Consider the following 27,504-nt stretch of genomic DNA (forward strand, 5'->3'; position numbering starts at 1 on the left):
GTTTGCATAATATGACTATACTAGAGAAAGTTTGCACAGTGGGACTATATTGCTGAGCAAGAAGAATGTGCCAATTAGAAACAATCCAGGAGACATCCCTATCAAAGGTGAAAAGTATTTCAGCAGGACCATAACCTGATGAGACTCATCAAAGTAGGAACCTGCCTTTAGAAAACTTCCTTTGAAATACATGAATTCTTGAAAAAGTCCCTCAAATATTGATGTGTACTATCTGCAACTTGTGGAACTGAATCAAACTATATTTAAAAAGGAGCATCTTTAATTTTCTCAGACTTCACAGAAAAGGAAATGGAGTCTGGTCTTTGGAGGGCTCTTCTTCCTTCTACCTCTGCTGAAGGGTAACTTCCGATATCAACTTCCTCAAACCTCTGATGAACTGCTGCTGCTCAACTCTGAGGTGCATTCTTTTTTTGATGAGAGGCATCTCTAGGTACCATCCCTGACCTGGTCCTCATGCTGCCGAGGCTGTTGCTGTTGATCTGTGGTGAGTTGGACAACTCAGAGCAGGGTGTGGGATGCAATCATGCTTGGGCTCTGCTTCCTGAAGGGCTGTAAGGACTTCTTAGGACTAAGGTTCTGTCAGGTAATGCTCAGGGGTGCTCAGATCTCCACTTCCACGGAGGGCTCAGAGTCAGGCAAAAAGTTGTAGATATGTCAAAAAGCCAGAATTTTCAAGAAAACTGTCATTTCAGTTTTTATCTCATAGGAAGTGTTCACTGTCTGTCTTCCTGTCCATCAATAACTGTCTTTATTCTCAGTGTTTTCAACAGCTGCCAAAAGAAAAATCTGTATAATAAATTAGCCTCTGGATTCCTTGCCCTTCTTACTACCAACATTATTTCTTTTTATCCCTCTCTGACTCCCCATTCCCACAGTCAAACCTTAGAACTTATCATCACTCCTTTGTTTTCAGCATACATCCCCCACCCCCACTAAGTTGTGTTTCTAGCTCACTTTCTTGTGCACTCTATTTTCAACATGTCTTCAATTACCCCAGGGCTACTTTTCCATTATCAGTGACTACACTTCATGCACTCACTTCTCATGGTACTCAGCTCAGATTCTGCAGCTCACCACCACAACTCTCCCTCGAGTACACCTTCATCTCTCTTCCCCCACAGCACTCTCCTGGTTTACACGCCCTTCTGCATGCTTCACTCCTGGGCATAAACAGCTGAGTGGGATTTTTTTTTAAATGCACAACCCTGATGACTTATCCCCTTTTAAGTGTAGGACCCCCGAATCTCAGGTAGCCAACAGCAATGCCAGGCAATTATCCTACATGTTCATAGTCCATGTTGCTCCATGATCACTATTGCATACCTTATCCTGTCATCTCAAACTTCTCTGTTCATTCTCATTGTATAATCTTGCTTCATATTTCATTGAGAAAATAAAAGCAGTCAGAAGAAAACTCTGTCATCTTTCTATTGCCGTTGACCTACTCACCTCTGCATTCACATACACTGCCTTCTCTTCCCCTACCACGAATATATTGCCCCTCAGCTTGTTGATGACAAGACTCTCCACTTGTGCATTGGGCCCATGGCCCTCTTACTTTCTCAAAAAGTTTGCTCCATCATCAATATGTTTATTCATTCTAAATTATTCCCATAAGTATACAAACATGCTACAGTATCTTTTATTAAAAACAGCTTTATTGAAATATTATTCACATATAATACAATTCACCATTTAAGCTATACAATCCAGTGGTTTTTTATTACAATCACTGAGTGGTGCAACTATCACCACAATCAATTTCGGAATGTTTTCATCACCCAAGAAAGAACTCCATACCCACTAGCAGGCATCCCCAATTTTTTTTCCAACCTCTCACTTATCCTCACCCCTCTATCTTCTGGCCACATGCAATCATTATCTACTTTCTGTCTCTTTATATTTGTCTATTCTGGACACCCCCCCCATATCTAACCGTAATTACATATCCCTTGAGCAACATTTCCCTCATTCCTCCTTCCCCACTATTGCCCAAGCTTCTTGTAACCACCATTCTGCACTATCCTTCTATGAGATCAACGTTTTTAGATTCCACATGAGTGAGATAATGCAGTACTTGTCATCCTGTGCCTACCTCATTTCATTTAACATAATATCCTTCAGGCTCACCCATGTTGTTGTAAAAGATAGGATTTCATTCTTTTTTATGGCTGAATAGTATTCCATCATGTATATATACTGCATTTTCTTTATCCATTAATTTTTTTGATGAACGTCTACATTGAAGCTGTCTTGGCTATTGTGAATTGTGCTGCAATAAATGTGGGAGTGCAGATATCTCTTTAACACACTGCTTTAATTTCCTCTGGATACATGTCCAGTAGTGGGATGGCTGAACCATATGGTAGTTCCATTTTTTATATTTTAAGAGCCTCCATACTGTTTTCCATAATGGCTGTTCTAATTTACAGTCCCACCGACAGCATGTGAGAATTCTCTTTTCTCCACATCTTTGACAATACTAGTTATCTTTGGTCTTTTTGATTATAGTCATTTTCACAGGTATGGGGTAATATTTCACTGTGGTTTTGATTTGCATTTTTCTGATGATTAGTGATGTTTGCCATTTTTTCATATACCTGTTGGCTGTTTGCATTTCTTCTTTTGAGAATTAGGCCATTGTTAATAGGGTTGTTTTCTTACTATTAAGTTGTTTGAGTTTCTTATATATTCTGGATATTAACTTTTTCTCAGATGTATTGACTGCAAGTACTTTTTCCTATTTTGTAGGTTGTCTCTTCACTCTGTTGATTGTTTCTTTTACTATGCTGAAGGCTTTTGGTTGTGTGTAATCCCATTTGTCTATTTTTGCTTTTATTGATTTTGCTTTTGAGGTCCTAGCCAAAAAAATCACTGCCCAAATCAGTGACATAGAGCTTTCCCCAATGTTTTCTCCTAGTAGTTTCAGTTCAGGGTCATACATTTAAGTCTTTCATCCATTTTGAGTTGATTTTTGTCTATGGTGAGAGATAAGAATCTAATTTCATTCTTCTATAAGTAGATATCCAGTTTTCTTAACAGTATTTAGTGAAGACACTGTCCTTTCCACATTATGTATTTTTAACACCTTTGTTGAAAATCAGTGGGCTATAAATGTGTGGATTTATGTCTGGGCTCTCTATTCTGTTTCATTGGTCTATGTGTCTGTTTTTATGCCTGTACCATGCTGCTTTGATTAATGTAGGTTTGTAGGTTATTAGAGTTTTAAAGTCAGGTAGTGTAATACCTCCAGCTTTTCTTTTCTTCAAGGTTGTTTGGGCTATTCAGAGTTTTTTGTTTATTTGTTTTTTAGTTCCATACAAATTTTAGGACTGCTTTTTCTATTTCTGAAAACAATGTCATTGGTATTTTGATAGAGATTGCATTGAATCTGTAGATGATTCTGGGGAGTATTGACATTTTAACAGTATTTATTCTTCCAATCCATGAACATGTGATATCTTTCAATTTATTTGCATCTTCTTCAATTTCTTCATTAATGTTTTATAGTTTTCACTGTAGAGACATTTCATCTCCTTGGTTAAATTTATTCCTAAGTATTTTATTATTTTATAACTGTTGTGAATGGGATAGTTTTCTTAATTTCTTTTGCAGGTAGTTCACTATTAGCATATAGAAACACTACTGATTTATATATTTTGTCTATCTATCTATCTATCTATCTATCTATCTATCTATCTATCTATCTATCTATGTATCTATCTATCTATCTATCTATTATCCAGCAACTTCATCAGTGAAGCTGCTGCCCAAATCAGTGACATAGAGCTTTAGCACTTATTAGATAAAATTTTGTTGGTGGGGTCTTTAGAGTTTTCTATATGTAAGATTATGTCATCTGCCAACAGGGACAATTTAACTTCTTCCTTCTCAATTTGGATGCCCTTTCTTTCTTTCTCTTTCTTTCTTTCTTTCTTTCTTTCTTTCTTTCTTTCTTTCTCTTTCTTTCTTTCTTTCTTTCTTTCTTTCTTTCTTTCTTTCTTTCTTCCTTTCTTTCTTTCTTTCTTTCTTCTTTCTCTTGCCTAATACTTTGGCTAGTACTTCCATTATTATGTTAAATAGAAGTGGCCAAAGTGGGCATCTTTGTCTTGTTCTAGATTTCAGAGAAATGCTTTCAACTTTTCCCCATTCAGTATGATATTAGCTATAGACTTGTCATATATGACCTTTATTATGTTGAGGTACATCTCTTCTACACCTAATTTTCTGAGAGTTTTTAACATAAATGGATGTTGAATTTTGTCAAATGCTTTTTGTGCATGTATTGATCATGTGGTTTTTATTCTTGATTTTGTTAATGTGATGTATTATTTCTATTGATCTGCATGTTGAACCATTCTTTCATCCCTGAAATGAATCCCATTGATCATGGTAAATGAATTTTTTAAATGTTCTGTTGAATTTGGTTTGCTAGTTATTTTGCTGAGAATTTGCACATCTATGTCTATCAGAGATATTGGCCTGTAGTTTTCTTTTTGTTGTGTTTTTGTCTGGTTTTGGCATCAAAGTAATATTGGCCTCTTAGAATGAGTTTGGAAGTGTTTTCTTCTTTTAATTTCTTTGAAATCATTTGAGAGGAATTGGTATTAGTTCTTTAAATGTTTGGTAGAATTCAGCAATGAAGCCATCAGGTCCTAGGTTCCTTTTTGATGGAAGACTTTTATTACTGATTGAATTCCCTTAGTTGTTATTGGTCTGTTCAGATTTTCTATTTCTTCAAAATTAAATCTTGAGAAGTTATATGTGTGCAGGAATTTATATATTTCTTCTAAGTTACCAATTTGTTCGCATATAATTGTTCACAATAGTCTCTTATAATCCTTTATCCTTTATAATCTGTGATGTCAGTTGTGATGTCCCCTTTTTATCTCTGATTATATTATTTGAATTTTCTCTCTTTTTTCTTATTTAGTCTAGCTAGTTTGTCAATTTTATCTTTTTAAAAAACTGACTCATTTCATTGATCTTTCGTATTGTTTTTCTAGTCTCTGTTGCATTTATTTCTGCCATAGTCTTTATTATTTCCTTCCTTCTACTAACTTTGGGTGGAGTTCGTTCTTGTTTTTCTAGTTCCTTGAGATGAAACGTTAGGTTACCTATTTTAGATCTTTCTTCTATTTTTGTTGTAGGCATTCATTGCTATAAACTTAATGTGGTTCCATTTTTATTTGCCTCAATAAATTTTAAAATTTCTCTTTTAATTATTTTTCATTGACTCACTAGTTCTTTGGGAGCATGATGTTCAATTTTCATGTATTTGTGAAGTTTCGAAGTACCTTGTGTTACTGATTTCAAGATTTATACCATTGTGGTCAGAAGATACTTCATATAATTTCAATCTTTCTAAATTTGTTAAGATATTTTGCTTCCTCAAATATGATCTATCCTTGAGAATGTTCCATGTGCAGTTGAGAAAAATGTGAATTCTGCCGATATTGGGTGAAATGTTCTATAAATGTCCGTTAGGTCTATTTTGTCAAGAATGCAGTTTAAATCTGATATTTCTTTGTTGATTTTCTGTCTGGATGATTTTCCATTGCTGAAAGTGGAATGTTAAAGTCCCCTACTATTATTATATTGTAGTCTATATCTCCTTTTAGATCTAATAATATTTGCTTTATATATTTGGGTGCTCTAGTGTTGGATATATATATGTTTAAAATTGTTATATCTACTTGATGAATTCACCCCCTTATCATTATACAATGGCCTTCTTTGTGTCTTTTTATAGTTTTTGACTTAAATTCTATTATATCAGATATAAGCATAACTATTCCTGTTCTCCATTTTCATGGTATTTCTTTTTCATCCTTTTACTTTCTGTCTATGTATGTCCTTACAGGTAGAGTTTCTTGTAGGCAGAATATAGTTGGGTCCTGTTTTTTAAAATCCATTCAGCCACTCTATATTTTTTAATTGAATAATTTAATCTATTTACATTCAAGGTTACTATGAATAGGTACGGACTTACTCCCGCCATTTTGTTGAGTGTTTTCTAATTGTTTTGTAGATCTTTCATTCCTTTGTTTCTCTCCTGTTGTTTATCTTTGTGTTTTGGTGGATTTTTTGTAGCACTAGGCTTTGATTCTTTTCTCTCTCCCATTTACTTATCTGCTGTCAATTTTTTCTTTGTGGTTACCATGAGGCTTATATAAAAAATCTTATAGTTGTAATAGACTACTTTAAGCTGATAACAACTTAACTTTGGTCCAGACATTTACCATTGCCCTCATAATTTATATTTTTGTTGCCTTATGTTACATATTTTGTATTGTGTATTTCTTAACAACTTATCACAGCTATAGTTATTTTTGACCATTTCGAATTTAACCATCATAGTAGAGATTTGAAAGATTTACAAATCACCATTACAGTAATGAGATTTTCTGAATTTAATGATCAATTTACCTCTAGTGGTTAATTGTACACTTTCACATGTTTTCATGGAATAATTATTGTCCTTTCACTCCTGGTTGGAACACTCTCTTATGCAGTTACTTTAAGGCTTGTATAGTGGTCTTGAATTCCATCAGCTTTTGCTTGTGTGGGTGGGACTTTATTTCTCCTTCATTTCTGAAAGACAGCTTTTCTGGGTATAGTATTCTTGCTGAAAGTTTTCTTCTTTCAGCTCTTTGAATATATCATCGTATTCTTTTCTGGCCTGCATGATTTCTGGTGATAGATCTGACGATACTCTTATAGAAATTCTCTTATGTGTGACTTGATGTTTCTGCTGTGTTTAGAATTCTCTTTGTGTTTGACCTTTAACAATTTGATTATAATGTACCTTGGAGAGGATCTCTTCAGGTTAAATCTATTTGGGGATTTTTGAGCTTCATGGATTTGGTTGTTAATATCCATCCCAAGACTTGAGTAGTTTTCAGCTACTATTTTATCAAATATGCTTTCCAAAACTTTCTCTATATCTTTTTCTTCTAGTGCTCTAATAACACAAATATTTGCTCACTTAATGGTGTCCCATAAGTCCTGTAGGCTTTCTTCACTTTTGAAAAAAATTTTCCTCAGCTAACTGGGTTATTTCAAAAGATCTATATTCAAGTTTAGAAATTCTTCTTCTTTATCTGGTTTGCTGTTGAAGCTCTAAATTGTAATTTTTATTTCATGCATTTAATTTTTTAGCTCTATGATTTCTGTTAGGATTATTTTCATGATATCTATATATTTTCAAATTTCCTCTTTAGGTCATAAATTGTTTTCCAGATTTTATTGAACTTTTCATCTGTATTCTCTTATAAGTGAGTTTCCTTAAGATTATAATTTTGAATTTTTTAGGCAATTAATAAATCTCCAGTTAGTTATTGGAAAACTGTTTTGTTCTTTTAGTGGTGTCATGTTTCCTCACTTTTTCATGTTTGTTGTGTTCCTGCTTTACCATTTGTGCATCTGGTGGAAGAGTCACCTCTTTCAATTTTACAGAGTGGCTTTTGTAAGAAAAGAGTTTCACCTGCAGATTGATCCTAGGGCACCAACGGATCCTTAGTTGAGGAAGATTCATTGGTTTGGTTCCAGGTGAGCATAGCAGTGTGGTCTCTGTGTAATTTCTTCAGCAGTAATCAATGTCAGCAATGCTTGTGTGTGCCTCAGTGGCCTAGGCTGTAGGAATTTGTGAGGGTGGTGGTGGCAAGATAGATTGTTACAGTTCTCAGTGGCAAGAGCTTTAGGGATCTTCCTGTTCTTTTCCTCATAGACCATCATACCTGAGAGGGTGTCTTTTGGTGTTTGGCCCCGGCATGGGTCACAGGCAGGCATGGTAGTACTGTGTTCCAGGGCACAGATGCTTGAGGTGGTTGTGGTCCTGCACTCAGTGTCCTGCACACACTGCCACTACTATGGCATCTGTGCCTGGATGCAGGTTCATTGTCTTAGGCATAGATGGACACAGCTCTTCCACCAAGACAAAGAATGTGACTCTGAAGCACTCCCCAGTATCTCAGGCCCAACGGGCAAGGTTGTACCTGTGACTTTGATCCTGGGGGTCAAGATACAGCACTATCATGGCTCTAAGGATAAAGGGCTTTCCAAAGGGTCAGACACTGGGAAGCAGATCACAACTACAAATCAAATCCCAGAGTCAATGAGACACAGCGGCAACTTAGGCACCAGGAGAGAGTGTATTACATAGTGGTGACTCTGGATCCTGGAGTGGTGGGACACAGTAGTGGCCCCGGCTCTGTGATGCCAGGTGTAGTGACAAGAAAGACCCTGGAATGGTGATAGGATGCAGTTGTGGCTTTGGCTTTGGAAAGCAGGGAACAGTGCAATATTGGGTTCACTCCCCAATATCACACCATCACACCAAAGAAATGGTGTGCCTCAGCAGCTTAGGCTTCAGAGGGCTAGTCCAGATCCAGGCAGGACACTTAGGCTGTTTGGCCGAGAAGGGCAGAGTAATACAGATTGGCAGGTGCTGTGTTTCCCCAGGGGTAAGATGCCAGGCTGATTTTCACACCAAGGGAGCATGCAGTTGGTCTGCTGGCTCAGCTGTGGCTTCCCTAGGGGCAGGATGCCTGACTGGGTCATATGCCAAGGAGGCAGGCACATGGCTGGTCTTCTGGATAAGGCTTGACTTCCCTGCTGGGCAGGACAGCCTGTTCCTTGGCAGGGCAGAGTGTCATGTGGACTCAAGTGACAGGATCACAGCTGTCTCCCTGAGCCTAGGTTTTGAGTCCCTGGGGTTGGGGCACCGAAGCCACTAAGATGGAGAAAATGGAGTGCTTCCTAGACAGCTTGTTCCCATGGATTAGGAAGCGGGGCAGCTTGGCTAGCAAACGGTGTACTACTGTGTGTGAGCATGATGCAATGATGGTGAAGCCTCAAGGATGAAGAGATGCAGTGACTACTGCCCCCAAGAACAGAACACACTCTAGTAGTTGCTCTAGTTTCAAGACAGTGCTGTGCAAGTAGCTTGGGTCATGGGATGGGAGGAGCCACAGTATGGGCTCTTACTCTAGAATAATGCAGCCATATGAACTCCAGGCAGTTTCCAAAACTGCACATAGGTCCTGTGAGAACTGCAGGATTCTCCAGCAACAAAGACTGCCGGTGTCCACAGATATAATGGGCGCTTCTGGGGACTTCTTTACCTTTTGTTTTTAGCAAAAATCCCCTCCTAGGCCTGAATCCCAGCCTGCATTCCAAGCTGATCTTGACTGAAGAGACAGGGTTGCAGAGGCAGGTTGCAGGGTTCCATTCCCTTCTTTATGTAGCCATCGTGAGCTTCTGTGCTCCACAAGGTTTCTGCCACTCCCCTGCTGTACTTCAGTGCTCTCCTTTAGACACTTCAGTCAAAACGTAGTTGTTTCCTTATTGTTTCAGTGTTTTTTAGTGGGGGAGGGGGATGAGTAATAGACACCTCTAGTCAGCCATCTTGCCGACATCACTGACAATGCCTTTTCTCTTAAAATAATAGAAATATGGCTTCCATTTACTACACCAGTCTTCTGTCTCCCTTTATAAAGTTTTCAGTGCACCAGGTGTATAATCCCAGCACTTTGGGAGGCTGAGGTGGGAGGATCGCTTGACACCAGGTGTTTGAGACCAGCCTGGGCAACGTAGCAAGATCTTGTCTCTACAAAAAATAAAAAATAAATAATTAGCCTGGCATGGTGGCACATGCCTGTAGTCCCAACTACTTGGGAGGCTGAGGTAAGAGGATCACTTGAGCCCAGGTGGTTAAGGCTGCAGTGATCTGACCTCCAGCCTGGGTGATGGAGCAAGATTCTGTCTCAAAAAAATAAAATACAACAAAAAATAAAGTTTTCAGTGAATTGCTGTCTTTGCTTCACTTCCTTTCATTCTTTATTTAATATTTATTTTTAATTTACATTACATTAAGATTTACTTTTTTGAAACACTGTCTATAATTTTTGACAAAAATTTAGATCTGTATAACCACCAGCAGAATCAAAATACAGGACATTTTCATCCCTTCAAAAATTTCCTGGTTGGGTGTAGTGGCTCACGACCATAATCCCGGCAACTGGGGAGGCCGAGGCGGGTGGATCACCTGAGGTCAGGAGTTTAAGACCAGCCTGGCCAACATGGTGAAACCCCATCTGTACTAAAAATACAAAAATTAGCCAGGAGAGGTGGTGCAAGCCTGTAGTCCTAGCTACTCAGGAGGCTGAGGCAAGAGAATTGCATGAACCTGCGAGGTAGAGGTTGCAATGAGCCAAGATCACACCACTGCATTCCAGCCTGGGTGGCAGAGTGAGACTCTGTCTCAAAACAAACAAACAAACAAACAAAGAAACAAACAAAAGCTTTCTTATGCCCTCAAGCCCTCAATCCCTTTTATGGTCAAATCTTCTCCCATTCCTAACCCCTGGCAAACTCATTTAAGTCCTTATACTTCTTCCTCATTCTTCCTTGAACCTACTTAAATCAATCTTTCATCCTTACCACTCCATTGAAACTGTTCTTGCACATAGCATCAACCATCTTCATGTTGCTGCATCCAGGCGTCAATTTTAATTTTTTATTTTACTCAACTTCTCAGGGGCATTTGATCACTCTTTTTTTTTTTTGAAACACTTTTAACTTGGCTTCTGGAATATCATATTCTGCTGGTTTTCTTTCTAATTCAGTATCTGCTGCTTTTCAGTTTCTTTGCTAAATTATTTAATTTTTTTAGAGTCAAGGCCTTACTCTGTTGCCCCAGCTGGAGTGTAGTGGTATGGTCATGGCTCATTGCAACCTTGAATTCCTGGTCTCAAGTGATGCACCTGCCTCAGCTCCCTGAGTAGCTGGAACCAGAGACACATGCAACCACACTCAGCTAATTAAAACAATTTTTTGACCGGGTATGGTGGCTCATGTCTGTAATCCCAGGACTTTGGGAGGCCAAGGCGGGTGGATCACCTGAGGTCAGGAGTTCAGACCAAGCTGACCAACATGATGAAACCCAGTCTCTACTGAAGAAAAAAAAAAATACAAAATTAGCTGGGTGTGGTGGCGTATGCCTGTAATCCCAGCTATTTAGGAGGCTGAGGCAGGAGAATCGCTTGAACCCGAGAGGTAGAGGATAGGGTGAGCCAAGATTGTGCCATTGCACTCTAGTTTGAGCAAGAAGAGTGAAACTCCTTCCCCCCCAAAAAAATTTGTTTTTGTTTGTTTGTTTGTTTGTTTGTTTTACAGACAGGGCTTTTTTTTTAAATTAATTTATTTTTTGCCTCCCAGGCTGAACTCAAACTTCTGGCCCCCATCAATCCTCCTACCTCAACCTTCCAAAGTGTTGGGATTACAGTCATAAGCCACTGCATCTGGCTTGGATCCTTTGCTGACTGCAAAATGTTGGACATCCTCAAAGTTGATACCTAGACTTCATCCATACTCACTTCCCCAAATTATATAATTATGTCACTTCATGTGCCACTTTAAGCTTAAATGTAATCTTATTTCTCCAGCTTTCACCTCTCTTTTAAATACCTCTTATGTACTTAACTGCATTTGGGTATCTAATAGACATCTTAATAAACATCTTAAACTTAACATCACGTGTTTAACTTAAGGCATCTTAAACTCAAACAGATCTCTTGATCTTCCACCTGTACTACCATCACCACAAAACTTAACCTGTTTTCCCCCACAACTTCTCCAATTCAGGAAATGTCACTACCATTCTTCCAGTTGCTGTGGCCAAAAATCTAAGAGTCATACTTAATTCCCCTCTCTCTCCTTTTGCACTTTCTATTAAATCCATAAGCAATTCCTATTAATTCTACTTTCAGAATTTATAGTAAAGTCTGACCACTTCATATCACCAGCAGTCTAATCTTAGCCACTATCTTTACCCTCCTACACTAAATTCCCACTAACGTTCTCCCTGCTTTTCTTTCACTTCTATACTGTTTTCCTCACAGTGTCTGAGTGATATTATAAATTAAGTAAGAACTGTCCATAGTTCCCCATCATACCTAGAATGAAATCCAAAACTATTGCCAAGTCCATAAAGTGCCCGTGACTGGATCCTTCCTATTTCTCAGACACCAAAAACTAACCCCTGCCCCCTTACTTGGTCAGCTCCAGGCGCCCTTGCCTTCTCATTCCTCCTTGTACAAGCATAGTTCCTCCTCAGGATACTTGCATTTGATGTTTTCTCTGCCAGGGATGCTCTTTCCCAAATATTCAGAAGACTTGCTTCCTGATTTCATTTAGGTTTTTACTGAGTCTATCTAAATCTATCTAAACAGTTAAGAGCATCTTAAGATGCTCTGTATCTTATTTCTCTGCTTTATTTTTCTTAGAGAACCAATCACCCTCTGAAAGAATATTATATACTTCTTTTTAAATTGGCTCTCTACCACTATAATATAAATTTCTTGACATCAAAGATTGTCATTCATGTTTACTCCCATCACTCCAGGGCCATGCACAACGTCTGGCATACAGTGAGCACTTCAAATTATTTGCTGTATGGACAAATGTATAGAATATGATTTTATGCCATCTCCTATTGATACTTTTCCCCTACCTAAGGAACTAATTATTCAAGTAAACATTTAACCTAAGAAAAAGTAAGTATCTCAAACCAAGCTTGGCTAAAATAGATAGTAGTAATGACACAATATTTACTGAATAAGTAAATTCCAGGCACTAGTCTAAGCTCCTTAAGAATATCAGTTTATTTAATCTTCACAAAAACTCTGTGAGGTAGGTACTACAATTATCTACACTTTACAGACAAGGAAACTAAGCACAGAGAGGTGAAACATTTCTCCCATAGTCACACAGCTTGTAAGAGGAAGAGCCAGTACTCAAATCTGTGTCATCCAGCTACAAAGCCTGCATTTTCCCCAGAATTATTTTTTCTTGATCATTGAGCCATAATATTATGGTCAAATCCTTGGGATAGAAGATAATTTTTGGAGAAATTTGAATTCCTTTTCTGGACCTAAGCCTCCTCTGATCTGAAATTGGTAAACAAAGGGTCTCTATGCCTTGAGTATGAGGCTTTGCACTCTCCTTGCCTGACTCTGTTGTTCCCATGAGACAGTCAATCCAAACCTGGATCCTCAAGGCTTTTGAAAGGAGGAGGTGGGAATGGGAATGAGGAGCTTGAAGAGGGAGCTGCTAAGTAGTTAGCAAAGATGCCACCTCCTAATCACAGACAACACAGGTCATTGGCAATTACTTTATGATCATGAAAAAGAACCATGTGTTGTTCTGTGGGCAGGTGCTCTGTGGGTGATGCAGAATATGGGAAAAGGAGCAGAGAGAAAGAAGAAAAGAAGTGGGGTTAAGATAAGGAGGGAGGAAGAGAAGATGAAAGAAGGAAGGGGACAAGAGAGAAAGAGAGAAAGAGAGAGGAAGAAAGAGATGCAGGGAGGGTACAGGGGATGGAGGGTGTGGTGTTGGGGAAGCTCTCAGAGGATTTAAACTTTGGAGATGTGTGGGATTTGCTGCTCTGTACTGATCTCTGCTGAATTCTCTCCCAGCTCCACTCTGTGAACCTGCCGGTGAGTTGCACTTCCTTTTCTTCTTCAAGGTCTGTGGGTATTTTGTTACTTAGGTCAGCACAGGAGGCCTGTGGATTGCTGTCTTAGCAGCCCCTTCCTGCCCAAAACATATTAGGGTGACAGCTGCTGAGGTGTACAAACATCAGTGGCTCCCTTGGGCCTGGACTGCTCTGTCTTCACATCAGTCTCTGCACCTGACACGTGTCTGCTCAGTGGGGTGAACAGGTCTTGCTTTGACCTTCTCAAGAACACAGTCACATTTCCGGGAAGCCCCAGCACAGGGAGGGAGACACTGTTTGCACAAGGAAGGCAAAGGGTGCTGAAGATTCATGCTAGAGAGCGTCTCTGTCCTCCCAGCCTCAGGTGCTCCAATTCCCGGTTGTGCTTCTTCGCTGGGTGTGTCACCATGGGTGATGAAGGAAATGCCAAAATCACACATCCACGGAGAACATTAGAGTGAATCCTCCAGACATGTGTGGAATGAAGTAGTACTGCTGCCTCCTTCCTGTTTTTAGCGCTCCTCTGCAGCCACACCTGTTTCCCCAGCTCATTTTCTCTTTCGGACTCTAGCTTATGCAAACTTACTTCATTGCACTGATCCTGATTCAAAGTCTTACCTTTACCAGAGAAGGAGAGTAGGGAATTCCTTTCCCCACCAAGGACTCTTCACTAGATCATGCTCAATGATAAAATGTAAAAATTGCGGCGGCCGGGCGCAGTGGCTCAAGCCTGTAATCCCAGCACTTTGGGAGGCCGAGGCGGGCGGATCACAAGGTCAGGAGATCGAGACCATCCTGGCTAACACGGTGAAACCCCGTCTCTACTAAAAATACAAAAAATTAGCCGGGCGTGTTGGCGGGCGCCTGTAGTCCCAGCTACTCGGAGAGGCTGAGGCAGGAGAATGGTGTGAACCCGGGAGGCAGAGCTTGCAGTGAGCCGAGATCGCGCCACTGCACTCCAGCCTGGGGGACAGAGAAAGACTCCGTCTCAAAAAAAAAAAAAAAAAAAAATTGCTATCTTGTGGAGAAAATACTAGCCACAGTGTTAAAAGGGATTGTCCTGCCACCTCAAGAACATTGGCTGCAAGTGCAACTAGGGAACACAAGTTCCCAAGTTCCCTAGGAATTCCTGTGACCAGAAAGATTCAGAGAGATTCAGAGTCAATCTAGCCTTCTAGGTTCCTTATCTAATGTTTGTCCAAGTCTAACTGACGACTTGTATTAATACCATGCATGCCTTGTGTCTGGTCTCATCTTTACCCCTAAGCCCAAGTGCCCAATCCCAGTCTAAGCAGAAATCCAAAGCCATATCAAAGATGAAGAAACCAAGTTTCTGTCACCAGGTATTTTCCAGATAGTCTCTGCTATCTAAGAATTATCTGAAACAAGCTCTGAACTGTAAGACTGAGCTCCAGACCCTTGCAATCCACCCTGTCCAGTTTCCCACTTCATTACCACCCTAGCCCCATTGAGAATTGCAGGTTACAGATACCCAAATGCTAAATGCCTTTCTTTTTTGAGACAGAGTCTCACTCTGTTGCCCAGGCTGGAGTGCAGTGGTGTGATCTCAGCTCACTGCTACCTCTGCCTCCTGGGTTCAAGTTATTCTCCTGCCTCAGCCTCTGGAGTAGCTGGGACTACAAATGCATGCCACCACGCCTGGCTAATTTTTGTATTTTTAGTAGAGAGAGGTTTTGCCATGTTGGCCAGGCTGGTTTTGAACTCCTGACCTCAGGTGATCCACCAGCCTCGGCCTCCCAAAGTATTGGGATCACAGCCGTGAGCCACCACGCCTGGCCTAAATGCCTTTTTATTTATTGCCCTGCCTAGCTCCAAGAGCTGTGCTACTGGTCAGTCTTCTGGGGACCACAGTTTTCCAAGGAAAGACAGTGACTCTAAGATATTCCATGCCTCAGGACAAAGCAAATATTCTGGTACAATGGATGGAACTGATGTTTAAAAGTTTCCAAAAATAAAAACCAAAAAAAAAACACATTTCAGCAGAAAAGCTGAATTCCTAGTAATTCACCCCTTAGTAATCCAAAGCACTTGTCATTTTCATCTGGTGAGGAAAGAATAAAGTTTTGTCTTAGGGAAAGTATAATATTTTTCAAGGGGCAGAGGCTCTGAGGGTTGGATAAACAAATGCCCACACAGCCCATAGCTATTAGGGGTTGTGACATTTTTATGGGCTGCTGCAAGCTGGGGAGATGAGGAGAGAGCAGAGCACAATTTTATCATCTTATCACCAGAAAAGAGCCCTAGGCCGGGAGTGGTGGCTCACACCTGTACTCAGTACCTTGGGAGGCCAAGGCAGTAGGATCACTTCAGCCCAGGAGTTCAAGACTAGTCTGAGCAACATCATAAGACCTCATCTCTACAAAAAATAAATAAAATTAGCTGGGCTTATGCCCAGCATATGCCTGTAGTCCCAGCTACTTGAGAGGCTGAGGTGGGATGACCGCTTGAGCCCAGGAGGTTGAGGTTGCAGTGAGCTGAGATCGCATCACTGAACTCTAGCCTGAGAGTCAGAACATGACCCTGTCTCAAAAAAAAAAAAAAAAAAAAAAAATAGAAAGAAAAAGAGCCCTTAACACCCCAAAGGGACACATCTCTGAGAATTAAGATATGAATTAAATTAGCTCTTTAGATCATGGTTTCTACAGAGGTTTATATAGAAGCCTCAGAGGTTTGTATAGAAGCCTCAGATAGAAGCCTCTTTAGATCATGGTTTCTACAGAGGTTTGTGTAGAAGCTGTGTGGATGGTGGGTACTGGGCATTTACAAGCAAATACACGCCATTTCTTCTAATAGAAATAGCAATAATGGGGCAGGACAGAGTCAGCAATGAGGGGACTGGGTTCTTCTATGTCTTTCCTGGACAGATCAACCCTGCAGGTCCCATATTCTGTTTTTGAAAAAGATAGTGTGGTTCTGAGATGCCAGGGGAAAGGGAACAGAAGAAGATAATGAATGTGGCTTACAAGGACAAAAGAAGCATATTCACTTTGAATAAAACTTCAAGCTTCACCATCTCCAATGCCAACTCCAGTGACAGTCTTCAATACTATTGTACTGGCTTCAAGAAAGGTGTTTTTAGTTTATGGATAGAAACTTCAAAAAATAATAAGATCCAAGTCAAAGGTAAGGGTTGCCTTCTGAAAGATAACACTGCACAGGGGCAGGATGTACCAGGGGTGAGCAGGGTGAGTTCATGGCAAAGGAAGGCCCATGGGCCACTGGGGGGTGGTGGAGACATGTGGGGTGGCCTGTGTGTCCAACTGGCTGTTTCTTTGAGTCTTGTTAGCAAGTGCTGAGACACAAAATGCCTCTTACCGGAAACTCTGAACCCCATTAATCATTTGTGTTTAATTCGTCTCTCTAGAGCTGTTGTTAATAGCCAGCCCCTCCCATCCCACAGAGGGGAGCCCAGTGACCCTGATGTGTAAGATGCCCTTTCTATGGAGTTCAGATGCCCAGTTCCAGTTCTGCTTCTTCAGAGATGCCCGGGCCTTGGGCCCAGGCTGGAGCAGCTCCTCCAAGCTCCAGATCGCTGCCATGTGGAAAGAAGACTCAGGGTCATACTGGTGTGAGGCACAGACAATGGCGTCCAAAGTCTTGAGGAGCAGCAGATCCCAGATAAATGTGCACAGTGAGTGTCAGTGGGGTCAGTCTGCCAGGATAGGCTGAGAAGGGCAGTGGCAAGAGGCTAATCCTCACTGTTACGGGTTCTATCTCTGCAAGAGTAGGAGCTGTTTGAAAGATATTCCTGAGTTTCTCTCATTATTAGAATCCTTAAGGGATCTTCCCTTATTCACTCTGTTTCCATTCAAGCAAACAGAGAGTACTTAGGAAAACCTTACTGTGTGTCTTCACTGTGCTGGAGGGTGTGAGGGGAAGAGCTGCATAATATCTGGTCCTTGACTACACGAAGTTGATGCTCAGCCAGCACTCTGAATAACTAGGGTTAAATACGTGATGCTGCATTGTGTAGGACTGGCTGTTGACTACAGAGAAGGGGGATAAGGGACTGAGGTGCTCAGAGAAGGCTTTGCCGAAGGAGTGTGTAGAATAGGTTACTGGAGCAGGGCTTACGGAAGGGCAGTTGGAGCTTGATTTCCAAAAAATAGAAAGAAAAGAGTGCTTCATAATTCAACTTGTTATTCCATGTCAGCGTTGACACTTCCAACATCCTCTCCCATTCTATCGTGCCATGAAGCGAATGTCTAATGCCTCCAAAAGGCTGTGGTCTCCCACACTTGCTAAAAACTCAATACTGGTGAAACTGGACCACCACCACCACAATAATCATTGAGCAATTTATACATGGCAGTCCCTATCCTAATGCTTCATAGATACTGTGTAATTGAACCCTCCAATTGCAGGAGATAACTATCATTACCAGCTCTCTTTTACATATGGGAAATTGTACTTCAGAGAAGTTGAGTAATTTGATGAAGCACACAAGAGTAAAAGCATTGGAACCACTCTTCAAATAAGGCAGTCCGATTTACAATTTAGACTTATAATCACTTCACTATACTATTGTTTCTTGAAAAAATGAAAGTTTGAGAGATTAAGGTAGTGGAAGTCACATTGTTCTAGGGAGAGAGGTGATGCTACACCTTGTATGGTAATACTATGGTGTCTTTCTTATCCTACCACCATCACCCAACCAATCAGCAGACCCCTCCCCCTCACCCAAATTAAGCTATATACATCATTGACTTCACTCATGCGCTTTGCTTTCAGGACTGTCACATCTACTTACTGTCTTTGAAACTCTCCCTACTCAGGGTCTTCCTATGTCATCTTGTGTTCACACAGGGGTCCCTGTCACTGATGTGAGCTTGGAGACTCAGCCCCCAGGAGGACAGGTGATGGAGGGAGACAGGCTGGTCCTCATCTGCTCAGTTGCTATGGGCACAGGAGACATCACCTTCCTTTGGTACAAAGGGACTGTAGGCTTAAACCTTCAGACAAAGATACAGCGTTCACTGACAGCGGAGTATGAGATTCCTACAGCGAGGGAGAGTGATGCTGAGCAATATTACTGTGTAGCTGAAAATGGCTATGGTCCCAGCCCCAGTGGGCTGGTGAGCATCACTGTCAGAAGTAAGTTCCACTACCCTCCGTTCAGCCAGCCAGTCACAAACTGGGCTCCACATTTCCCTGGGGCACACAAAGTTTCCCTGGGGCATGCTGAGGAAGTTCAATGGGGCTGAGCATCGGTGGGCAGGGATCATGAGTTTGCTGCATTGTCAGAGACTGTCTCTTACAGTCTACTATCTTCCTCAGTCCCGGTGTCTCGCCCCATCCTCATGCTCAGGGCTCCCAGGGCCCAGGCTGCAGTGGAGGATGTGCTGGAGCTTCACTGTGAGGCCCTAAGAGGCTCTCCTCCGATCCTGTACTGGTTTTATCACGAGGATATCACCTTGGGGAGCAGCTCGGCCCCCTCTGGAGGAGGAGCCTCCTTCAACCTTTCCCTGACTGCAGAACATTCTGGAAACTACTCCTGTGAGGCCAACAATGGCCTGGGGGCCCAGCGCAGTGAGGCGGTGACACTCAGCTTCACAGGTATAGCTCAGGCTATGGAACTGTCTTGGTCAATGTCTCCTTCCCAGCGTCCTGGGAGAGTTTTGCTGGTGCCACTATGCTTCTGGGTGTGTGCTACCAATGGTGGGGCCTCTGTGTGAGGTGCTGTCATGAGTGATGTATTGGAGGGGCATGGAGAACTCAAGGTTGGGTGTATCTCTTCTCTTTTCATAAAGATGATAAGCCACAAATAAATAAATCTGCACTTGGAAGGGCAGACCTTGGGCACAACCCACATCCAAGATGTCTGCTCTCTAAGCCCCAAGCCCTTCCTCTGAGCAGATCATACACAGTTCTCTCCCTCTAGTGCCTACTGGGGCCAGAAGCAATCATCTCACCTCAGGAGTCATTGAGGGGCTGCTCGGCACCCTTGGTCCAGCCACTGTGGCCTTATTATTTTGCTACGGCCTCAAAAGAAAAATAGGTTAGTATTTAAAGAGAGCGGCATTTTGTTACTGTGATCTTTGTTTTCACTGAAATAGGCTGAAATTGTGACATGTATACTGCAAAAGATGTATATGCTGTTAACCACCTTGCCTGTGAATCTGCCCACAACCCCAGCAGGTAGGAACAGTGCCTATTAACACAGTGTAACATTTTTGGTAAAGTTCTCCATCCCTCATGTGCTATTAATTGAGGTTCGAGTGATATTTTGTGCTTCTGTGATTTAATTTTTATACAAAAATGTAATGATTTGGCCGGGGGTGGTGGCTCATGCCTGTAATCCCAGCACTTTGGGAGGCTGAGGTGGGCAGATCACAAGGTCAGGAGATCAAGACCATCCTGGCCAACATGGTGAAACCCCATCTTTACTAAAAATAACAAAAATTAGCTGGGCGTTGTGGTGCATGCCTGTAATCCCAGCTACTTGGGAGGCTGAAGCAGGAGAATCACTTGAACCAGGGAGTTGGAAGTTGCAGTGAGCTGAGATCACGCCACTGCACTCTAGCCTGGTGACAGAGTGAGACTCTGTCTCAAACAAACAAACAAATGTAACTATTTAAAATAATCTGCCACAGAAGAGAAATAGTTAGCAGTTCCAGCTATCCTGACTATATCCCAGTACTAAAGTCAGTGCATCAATTCTTATTCACCTTCAAGTATTGTCACATGCTTTTTCTTCTCTCCGAAATGCACATTCACACATCCACATGTTCTACTTACTGCTGGAACTTTCTCACTTTTCCTCTGAAATGACATTTTCTCCAAGAGGCTTCACCTGGCCTGCACAGCCTGCAATTGTTCTCTCCTATTATGAGTTCCAAGTTATTTAGATTCACACGTTATCACAATTGGTAATTACATATTTATTTATATATTTAACCTTGGTCTCCTCTTCACTGAGGAAGTTGTAGACAAGGCAAGAGAGGACACTGTGAAATTCTCATTTAAATTCCAAGCTTTTCTGACATCTTTGGGTACCTCACACCATCTATAGCATGGTTGTGGCAGAACCTGCCTCCAAGGAATTTTGTCACAATAAGATTGGGTAGTGTGGTTGTAAAACAAAACCAAAACATACAATAAATGTGCATGTTTAGAGACTTGGGTCCTAAGTCCTAGATCTGGTACTAATTGGCTTTGGGAATCTCACTTAATTATTCAGGACCCGAGTTTCCATCTGTGAAATGAAGGCTCTGTAAATGATTGCCAGGATGTCTGCTGGGCACACAGTGGCACCCACAATGGTCATCTGAGCATGAGGCATATCCCTGTGCAGGGTGTATGAAAGCACTGACAGTGAGGGTTCTTCCATTTATGTGTGTGCTCATTTGTTTGTCTTGCAGGAAGACGTTCAGCCAGAGATCCACTCAGGTGAGACCTGTTTTCACTATAGGTGCCAATAATGCAGAAAAATCTATTTTAAAAATAGATTTAGATTTGTTCTCTCCTGAGCTTTTTTTTTTTTTTTTTTCTGTTTTATTATGCCCAGAACTCACTCCTGAGTTCTCCCACTGGCAACTTTGAACAATTCATTGTCACTTCCCTTCTTTCAGATTTCGTACATTAACGATTTTAAATCTTTTCGTTATTTTTCCTATTGATCCCCCTCAATACCACTGCAGAGTATTAAAATCACATTGCAGCTGGGCACAGTGGCAATAATCCCTATACTCCCAGCACTTTGGGACCTATAATCCCAGCACTTTGGGAGGCTGAGGCGGGCGGATCACCTGAGCTCAGGAGTCCAGACCACCTTGGGCAACATGGTGAAACACTGTCTGTACCAAAATACAAAAAATTAGCTGGGTGTGGTGATGCACGCCTGTAGTCCCAGATACTCAGGAGGCTGAAGCAAGAGAATCCCTTGAGTTCGAGAGGTGGAGGTTGCAGTGAGCCGAGATGGCACCACTGCACTTAAGCCTGGGTGACAGAGCAAGACTCTGTCTCATAAATAAATAAATAAATACATAAATAAATAAATAATCACATAGCTTTCACCAGGATCATGCATTCATTCAATCAGTCAACCAATATTTGAGGATCTGTAAGTCATTCTGTTGAGTGCTGAGAGGTGTGAAAATATAAAAGGCTCTTGAGAGTTTTAAAGTATTTCAGGGTAGGTAAGATACATGTACATTTCTGGAATGTAAGACAGACAGGAATAAACATACTGAACAGTTATTGGTGAAGTTCTTTAGATGTTTAGAGGAAGAAAATATTTTTTAAAATACTTCCATCTAGAGATCCCAATGTTTAGTTGTCTTTTTAATATAATGTATTATCATTTATGCCAACAATAAACAGATATTCTTTTTTTTCAAGTGAGAGTAGCTCTTTCACTGGTACCTGCACATGAAGGAGCATTTTCTTCTGACCCTTCCTCAAGTTGCTTCTTCTGCCCAGCAAAGTGTTTTCCATCTGGAGTGAATCAATATTTATTCATTTAATATTTAGGGAGCACTCATGATGTGAATGACACTATTCTGGGAATGGGCAATACCACACCTTACGCTCACAGAGTTACCCTCTGGTGCATGCTCTGCAGTGCCCCACTCAGCCTGTGACAGGGCTGTGGCTCATACCACACTGCTGTGCCTTCTAGCTGCTCATTTCCCTGTAACTTAGTATTCTGCTCAGGACCATTTGTCACAGGCTTCTCTCCTTCAGTGTGATATCTGCATTATCTGGAATGCAATTTCAGATAAATAACATGTGTCTCTGTGTTTGCAGGAGCCTTCCCAGCCCTGTACCCCAAGAGTTCACCTACCTCAACTCAGCTACCCCAAGGCAGCTCCAGCCTATATATGAAAATGGTGAGCCTTCCCAAATGACCCAGGCCAAAGATGGTACAGCAAGATGGGGAAGGGACAATGGGATAACATCTGCTAGCCAAACCTGACTTTGTTGTGCCCCAGCCTCTGCTACAAACAAATGAGTCATCTGTCTTCATGGCTGTGACAGGTGGAAGGTATGGAGTAATTTGAAAGACAGGAATCAGGGGCTGTGTCTTGAAGTCTCCTTCCTTCTCTTGCAGTGAATGTTGTAAGTGGGGATGAGGTTTATTCGTTGGCGTACTATAACCAGCCGGACCAGGAATCAGTAGCAGGTGAGACGTGGGGGCGTAAATTTGTCTCTGACTTTTGTCTTTCCCAGAACCAAGAGAACAATCAGTGGCTGTGCATGGCAAACAACAGCATTCCTCAGAGCAGAAGGCTGTGAGCATCACTGTGTGTACTTAATGGCTGTCTTTGGGTCTGGAGCTACCTTGAGTAGAGCCCAGAGCTAATGCTAAGGTTCTTTCTTTCCTCTGGGGATGGGCTCTCAAATTTCTTAAATTATAGCCACTTAGAAAGAGCAAAAATCCCATGGTCTACCTCTTCCTGACCTCCCAACACAATGGAGGTAAAACGTAGTTACAATAAGGTGTCATTGTAAGGCCTACATTTTATGCCTCACTCCCCAGTCATGTGGCAGCACCAGAGGTGATGGCCTCTGCCTGCCCTCTTTGAGTAGCCTGACATACTCCTCATAACCCCATCACAGCTGCCTAGCTGGTGCTCTTGTCCCATCCTACACATGGTGGGCCCAGAATAACTGAGATGTATAAAGGCCCCTCCTGGCATAGGGGGTCTACTTACCCTCCCACCCCCAGGCTGCCAATTTTCCTCTGGCTACTAAGGGAATCATATTTGTGATAAACAGAAAAGCAAGACAGAAAATATTAATGGAAATCAATTCATGGGAAATAGATGAGAGAGGAAGAAGCTTTTCTTAACACAAGTTTAGTGAAGGACTTTAAATATAAGTGGAATGTCACAGCACTTGCCTTTTCTCCACAGCAGAAACCCTGGGGACACATATGGAGGACAAGGTAAGAGTCTCTATTGTTCTTTCTTCCATGTTCTTTCTTTCCTCTGGGAACTGGTTCTCAAACTTCTTAAATTATAGCCACTTAGAAAGAGCAAAAATCCCATGGTCTACCTCTTCCCTACCTCCCAAAGCAGTGGAGGTAAAAACATGTAGTTACAACAATAAGGGGTCATTGTACAAGGAAATTTTGAAGGCTTACAAATAGATTTACTTTAGCAATGGGCACATGAATGATTTTCAGCTAAACTGCAGTGCATACCTAGTCTAAAAATTCTATTTATCTGAAAATTTTTATCCTAAAATACTATTGAGCCATACATCCATCACTTTGTACTATAAGGTTAACCAAACATTCTACAGCAACTAAATTAATATTGAACAAACCTAAGCTCATAGTAATTTGTGTCACTAAAAATTAGCATTTGGTAAACTTTGAATAATTCAAGATATCACCACTGATACGAAAATACTTTCTTAAAACTGCAGAAATTCCAGCTCTGTGCATGTGTGCAAAAACAGTAGGGGCTTTGCAGTTTTGTCTAGTGTAGTATGGCAGCCAGATATCTCAGGACAAAATTCAAATCCTTGGTAAAGTCCAGTGACATGCTACATTTAATTTACGAATATAAAATTCTGACAACCTTTTAAAAAATGACAGCCCATGGGGCTGCCTAACAATGGCCCATAAGAATGAGGGAAGACACTGTATGTTTGCATCAGTTTGCAGCTTATCAGGAGCATCTTTGTAGTCCACCAGTGGGATACAGGCACTCTGAAAATGCTGGCCTTGGATCACAGTTTTCCAAGAGGCCCTGATTTTTGCGTTGTGTGATGTGCCATGATAAGATGCATCCAAGCTAACTGGGGAAGAGGACCAGTGGAGGCATGTTCTGCTTGTCTTCCCTGCTCTAGTCCTAATCTTTGCTTCCAGGTTTCCTTAGACAACTATTCCAGGCCAAGGAAAGCAAACATTACAGATGGGGACTATGAAGACGCTATGTAAGGTTATGGAAGATTCTGCCCTTTGAAAACCATCGATGACCCCAAGCCTCAGACCTGATATGTTCTTCAGAGATCTTGGGGCATTAGCTTTCTAGTATACCTCTTCTGGATGCCATTCTCCATGGCACTATTCCTTCATCTACTGTGAAGTGAAGTTGGCGCAGCCCTGAAGAAACTACCTAGGAGAACCAATAGACACAGGAGTGACAGGGACTTTGTTATCAGAACCAGATTCCTGCCGGCTCCTTTGAAAACAGGTCAAATTGTGCTCTTCTGTTTACAAGAGGAAACAGGATGGAATAAAAGAAATTAGGATCTTGGGTTGGAGGGACAGTGAAGCTTAGAGCACATGAACTCAAGGTTAGTGACTCTGCAGCACTTCACATAGAGAGCCATGCCCATCATTCAGTCCAAGTGCTTTCTCTGCCCAGACAGCACAGAACTCCAGCCCCGCCACTTACATGGATCATCGAGTTTCCACCTAAAATATGATTCTATTTATTTTGAGTCACTGTTACCAAATTAGAACTAAAACAAAGTTACATAAAAAGTTATTGTGACTACACTTAATTTTAGTGTCATATTTTTGTATATATAGGCCAACCTATGCCACATCCAAAATTATGTATCTATTACAGCCCCTAGAAGCTTTATGAATACAGTGTGTCTTCTTTTATTCACAAAATTTTTGAAATCATGGTAATATGGTTTGAAGTCTATATCTTAATTTTTTTTTTTTAAGTTGAGACAGGGTCTCACTCTGTCACTCAATCTGGAATGCAGTGGCACAATCTTGCCTCACTGCAACGTCTGCCTCTCAGGCTCAAGCAAACCTCTTACCTCAGCCTGCTGAGTAGCTGGGACTACAGGCACATGCCACCAAACTTGGCTATTTTTTGTCTTACGTAGAGACAAGATTTCACCGTTTTGCCCAGGCTGGTCTCAAACTCCTGGGCTCAAGCAATGTATTTAATTTTAAAACAACCACTCACTCTTACGAATTAATAAACATTTGGAGGTATATAAAGTAAAAAGTTAAAGTCTTTCCTGTAAGTTAACACAAATGTTAACTATTGTTAAAAACTTTCAGGTAGCTCTCTAGATATTTTTCTTTTTTTGTATACATACTTATACATACATGTAAATATATAAACATTTAGAAGTATACCTATCTAACAAACTATCATGAAATAATTTCAAATCTGTAAATAGATCTATTATACTATTTTAGAAGTCTCTGTAGTAGTATGTTATATAGATAAATCATAACTTTTTTCTTTTTTTATTGTAGTAAATATGCACAACATAAAATTGATCATTTTAACCATTTTTAAGTGTACAGTTCAGTGGCATTATGTACGATCATAATATATTTTAATCCTTCTCACCACTGGTGGACATTAAGGAGGCTCTCAAAAAATTCATATTATAAAAACAAAGTTCAAACAAATGTCTTTGTACAAGCATATAATGGCACTCCTGCTGGATTATCTGAAGGATAAATTTGTAAATCTAGTATTGCTAGATTATGCATATTAAATATTCTTGTTAAATAGTCTTCAATGTCTCTCAGATAAGGCTGTATCAATTTATATCTTCACCAACAATGTCTGGGAAATCAGTTTGTGGGGTGTATTAGTTAGTTCTCACATTGCTAATAAAGACATATCAGAGACTGGGTAATTTATAAAGGAAAGAGGTTTAATTGACTCACAGTTCCAAACAGCTAGAGAGGCCTCTGGACACTTACAATCATGGCAGAAGGGGAAGCAAACATGTCCTTCTTCACATGGCAGCAGGAGAGAGAAAGTGTCCTGTGTTCAGCCTTTGCCCATCTTCTATGTCATTTGTGTTTTTCTTGGTTTTTATAGGACTGATTTATTAAGGCATAGTTTATAACAGTGAAATGCACAGATTTTATGTGCATAGTTCCATCAATTTGACAAATGCATGCATTTGAGTAATCCAAACCTTTATCATGAGATAAAGTATTTTCATCACTCCAGAAAGTTCCCTCATACTCATGTCTGGTCTATTTATGCCACTCTAGAAACAACTACTGAACATTATGCTTTTGACCATTTCTCCATTGTATGTGATGACAATGTTTTTGGGCAATCTTTCACTTCACTTTTTGTTTACAGTGAATTTAAAAATTAGTTAGTTTTTGCACAGCTAAACTCAATTTTTTTAAATCTTGGTTTCTAACTTTCCTATATTTCTGTCATCTTCTATCAGACCATGTTGCCATGTTATAAAGTATTCTTATATTTTCTTATAATGCCTCCATAGTTTTATTATATATTCACTCAATACATAATTTTTCTATGTGGTATGAGGTAAGAATCTAACTTTTACTGATTTTATCTTTATGTGATTTTTAATTTAAAATGTGGGATAGGGATCTAACTTTTTTTCAAACACATATAAATTGTGCACTACTGTTTATTTAAATAGTCTGTTCTTTTCCCTTTTATTATTATGCTATCTTATCTCACTTGAATTCAACCTAAGCCTGTTTTAGACTCCAACTAATACTACAGATCTTCCTACCACTCTTACCCTTGCATAATTCATTTCAAGCACATTAGCACATTAGCGTCAGGGTTCCTCAAGCACACCAAATTTAGTCCCAGCTCAGGAACTCTGTACTTTCTATTTCCATGCTTTAACGTTCTTTCTCTTGATATCCTTGCTTTCTTATTTTCTTCATTTGCATTTCTGCTTTGATTTTCTGTTTCTGGTCCATGGACATTTTTATTTTCTTTTTGTAGAACAAACACAGCTTTTTTACATTTTATATTTTGCCTGCCATTGCTATGTGCTTGGAGCTCAGGGAGGGCCTCAAAGGATAAAATTGGAGTATCATGTGATCAGAAGTTCGAACTTGTTTGTATTGTATGATCATCCCTTTACTTTAATACATTAAATGCCATCTATGGCTTCTTACATTCCACTTCTTCTTAATCAATTTCTTTCTTCATGAACTTGAACTTTCCCATCATTTTTGATAGGGTCTGTGAGTTTATTTGTCCAAAAAGCCCAAAAGCAGAACTTAAGATTGATAGCATAGC

The 27,504-nt window shown here is 40.6% G+C and overlaps 1 protein-coding gene across 3 annotated transcripts; it reads left to right on the plus strand.

Annotated features, from left to right (window-relative positions):
• The first annotated feature begins 391 nt into the window (after positions 1-391).
• On the plus strand, positions 392-26,121 carry FCRL1 (Fc receptor like 1). 3 transcript variants are annotated; one of them, XM_012511491.2, is made up of 11 exons: positions 392-505; positions 13,500-13,520; positions 16,905-17,171; positions 18,347-18,634; positions 18,818-19,096; positions 19,422-19,538; positions 20,902-20,929; positions 22,289-22,371; positions 22,593-22,664; positions 23,401-23,429; positions 24,360-26,121. In XM_012511491.2, exons 1-11 carry the CDS (start codon positions 475-477, stop codon positions 24,429-24,431), a joined length of 1,287 nt encoding a protein of 428 aa, XP_012366945.2. In that variant the 5' UTR covers positions 392-474; the 3' UTR covers positions 24,432-26,121. The 3 variants fall into 3 exon arrangements, with proteins under 3 accessions (XP_012366945.2, XP_012366944.2, XP_012366946.2); XM_012511490.2 differs by having other exon boundaries at positions 23,398-23,429; positions 24,360-25,660; XM_012511492.2 differs by lacking the exons at positions 19,422-19,538; positions 22,593-22,664 and adding an exon at positions 22,712-22,773 and having other exon boundaries at positions 23,398-23,429.
• Positions 26,122-27,504: the final 1,383 nt, after the last annotated feature.

Source organism: Nomascus leucogenys, chromosome 12 (assembly GCF_006542625.1).
Source record: "Nomascus leucogenys isolate Asia chromosome 12, Asia_NLE_v1, whole genome shotgun sequence".
In the NCBI taxonomy this organism is placed as follows: Eukaryota; Metazoa; Chordata; class Mammalia; order Primates; family Hylobatidae; genus Nomascus; species Nomascus leucogenys.

Coding starts and splice junctions, on each gene's coding strand:
- FCRL1 (XM_012511490.2), top strand. CDS start 475: ATGCTGCCGAGGCTGTTGCTGTTGATCTGTG. Junction 22,665..23,397: donor GGACCAGGAATCAGTAGCAG/GTGAGACGTGGG, acceptor TTTTCTCCACAG/CAGAAACCCTGGGGACACAT. Junction 23,430..24,359: donor GGACACATATGGAGGACAAG/GTAAGAGTCTCT, acceptor CTTTGCTTCCAG/GTTTCCTTAGACAACTATTC.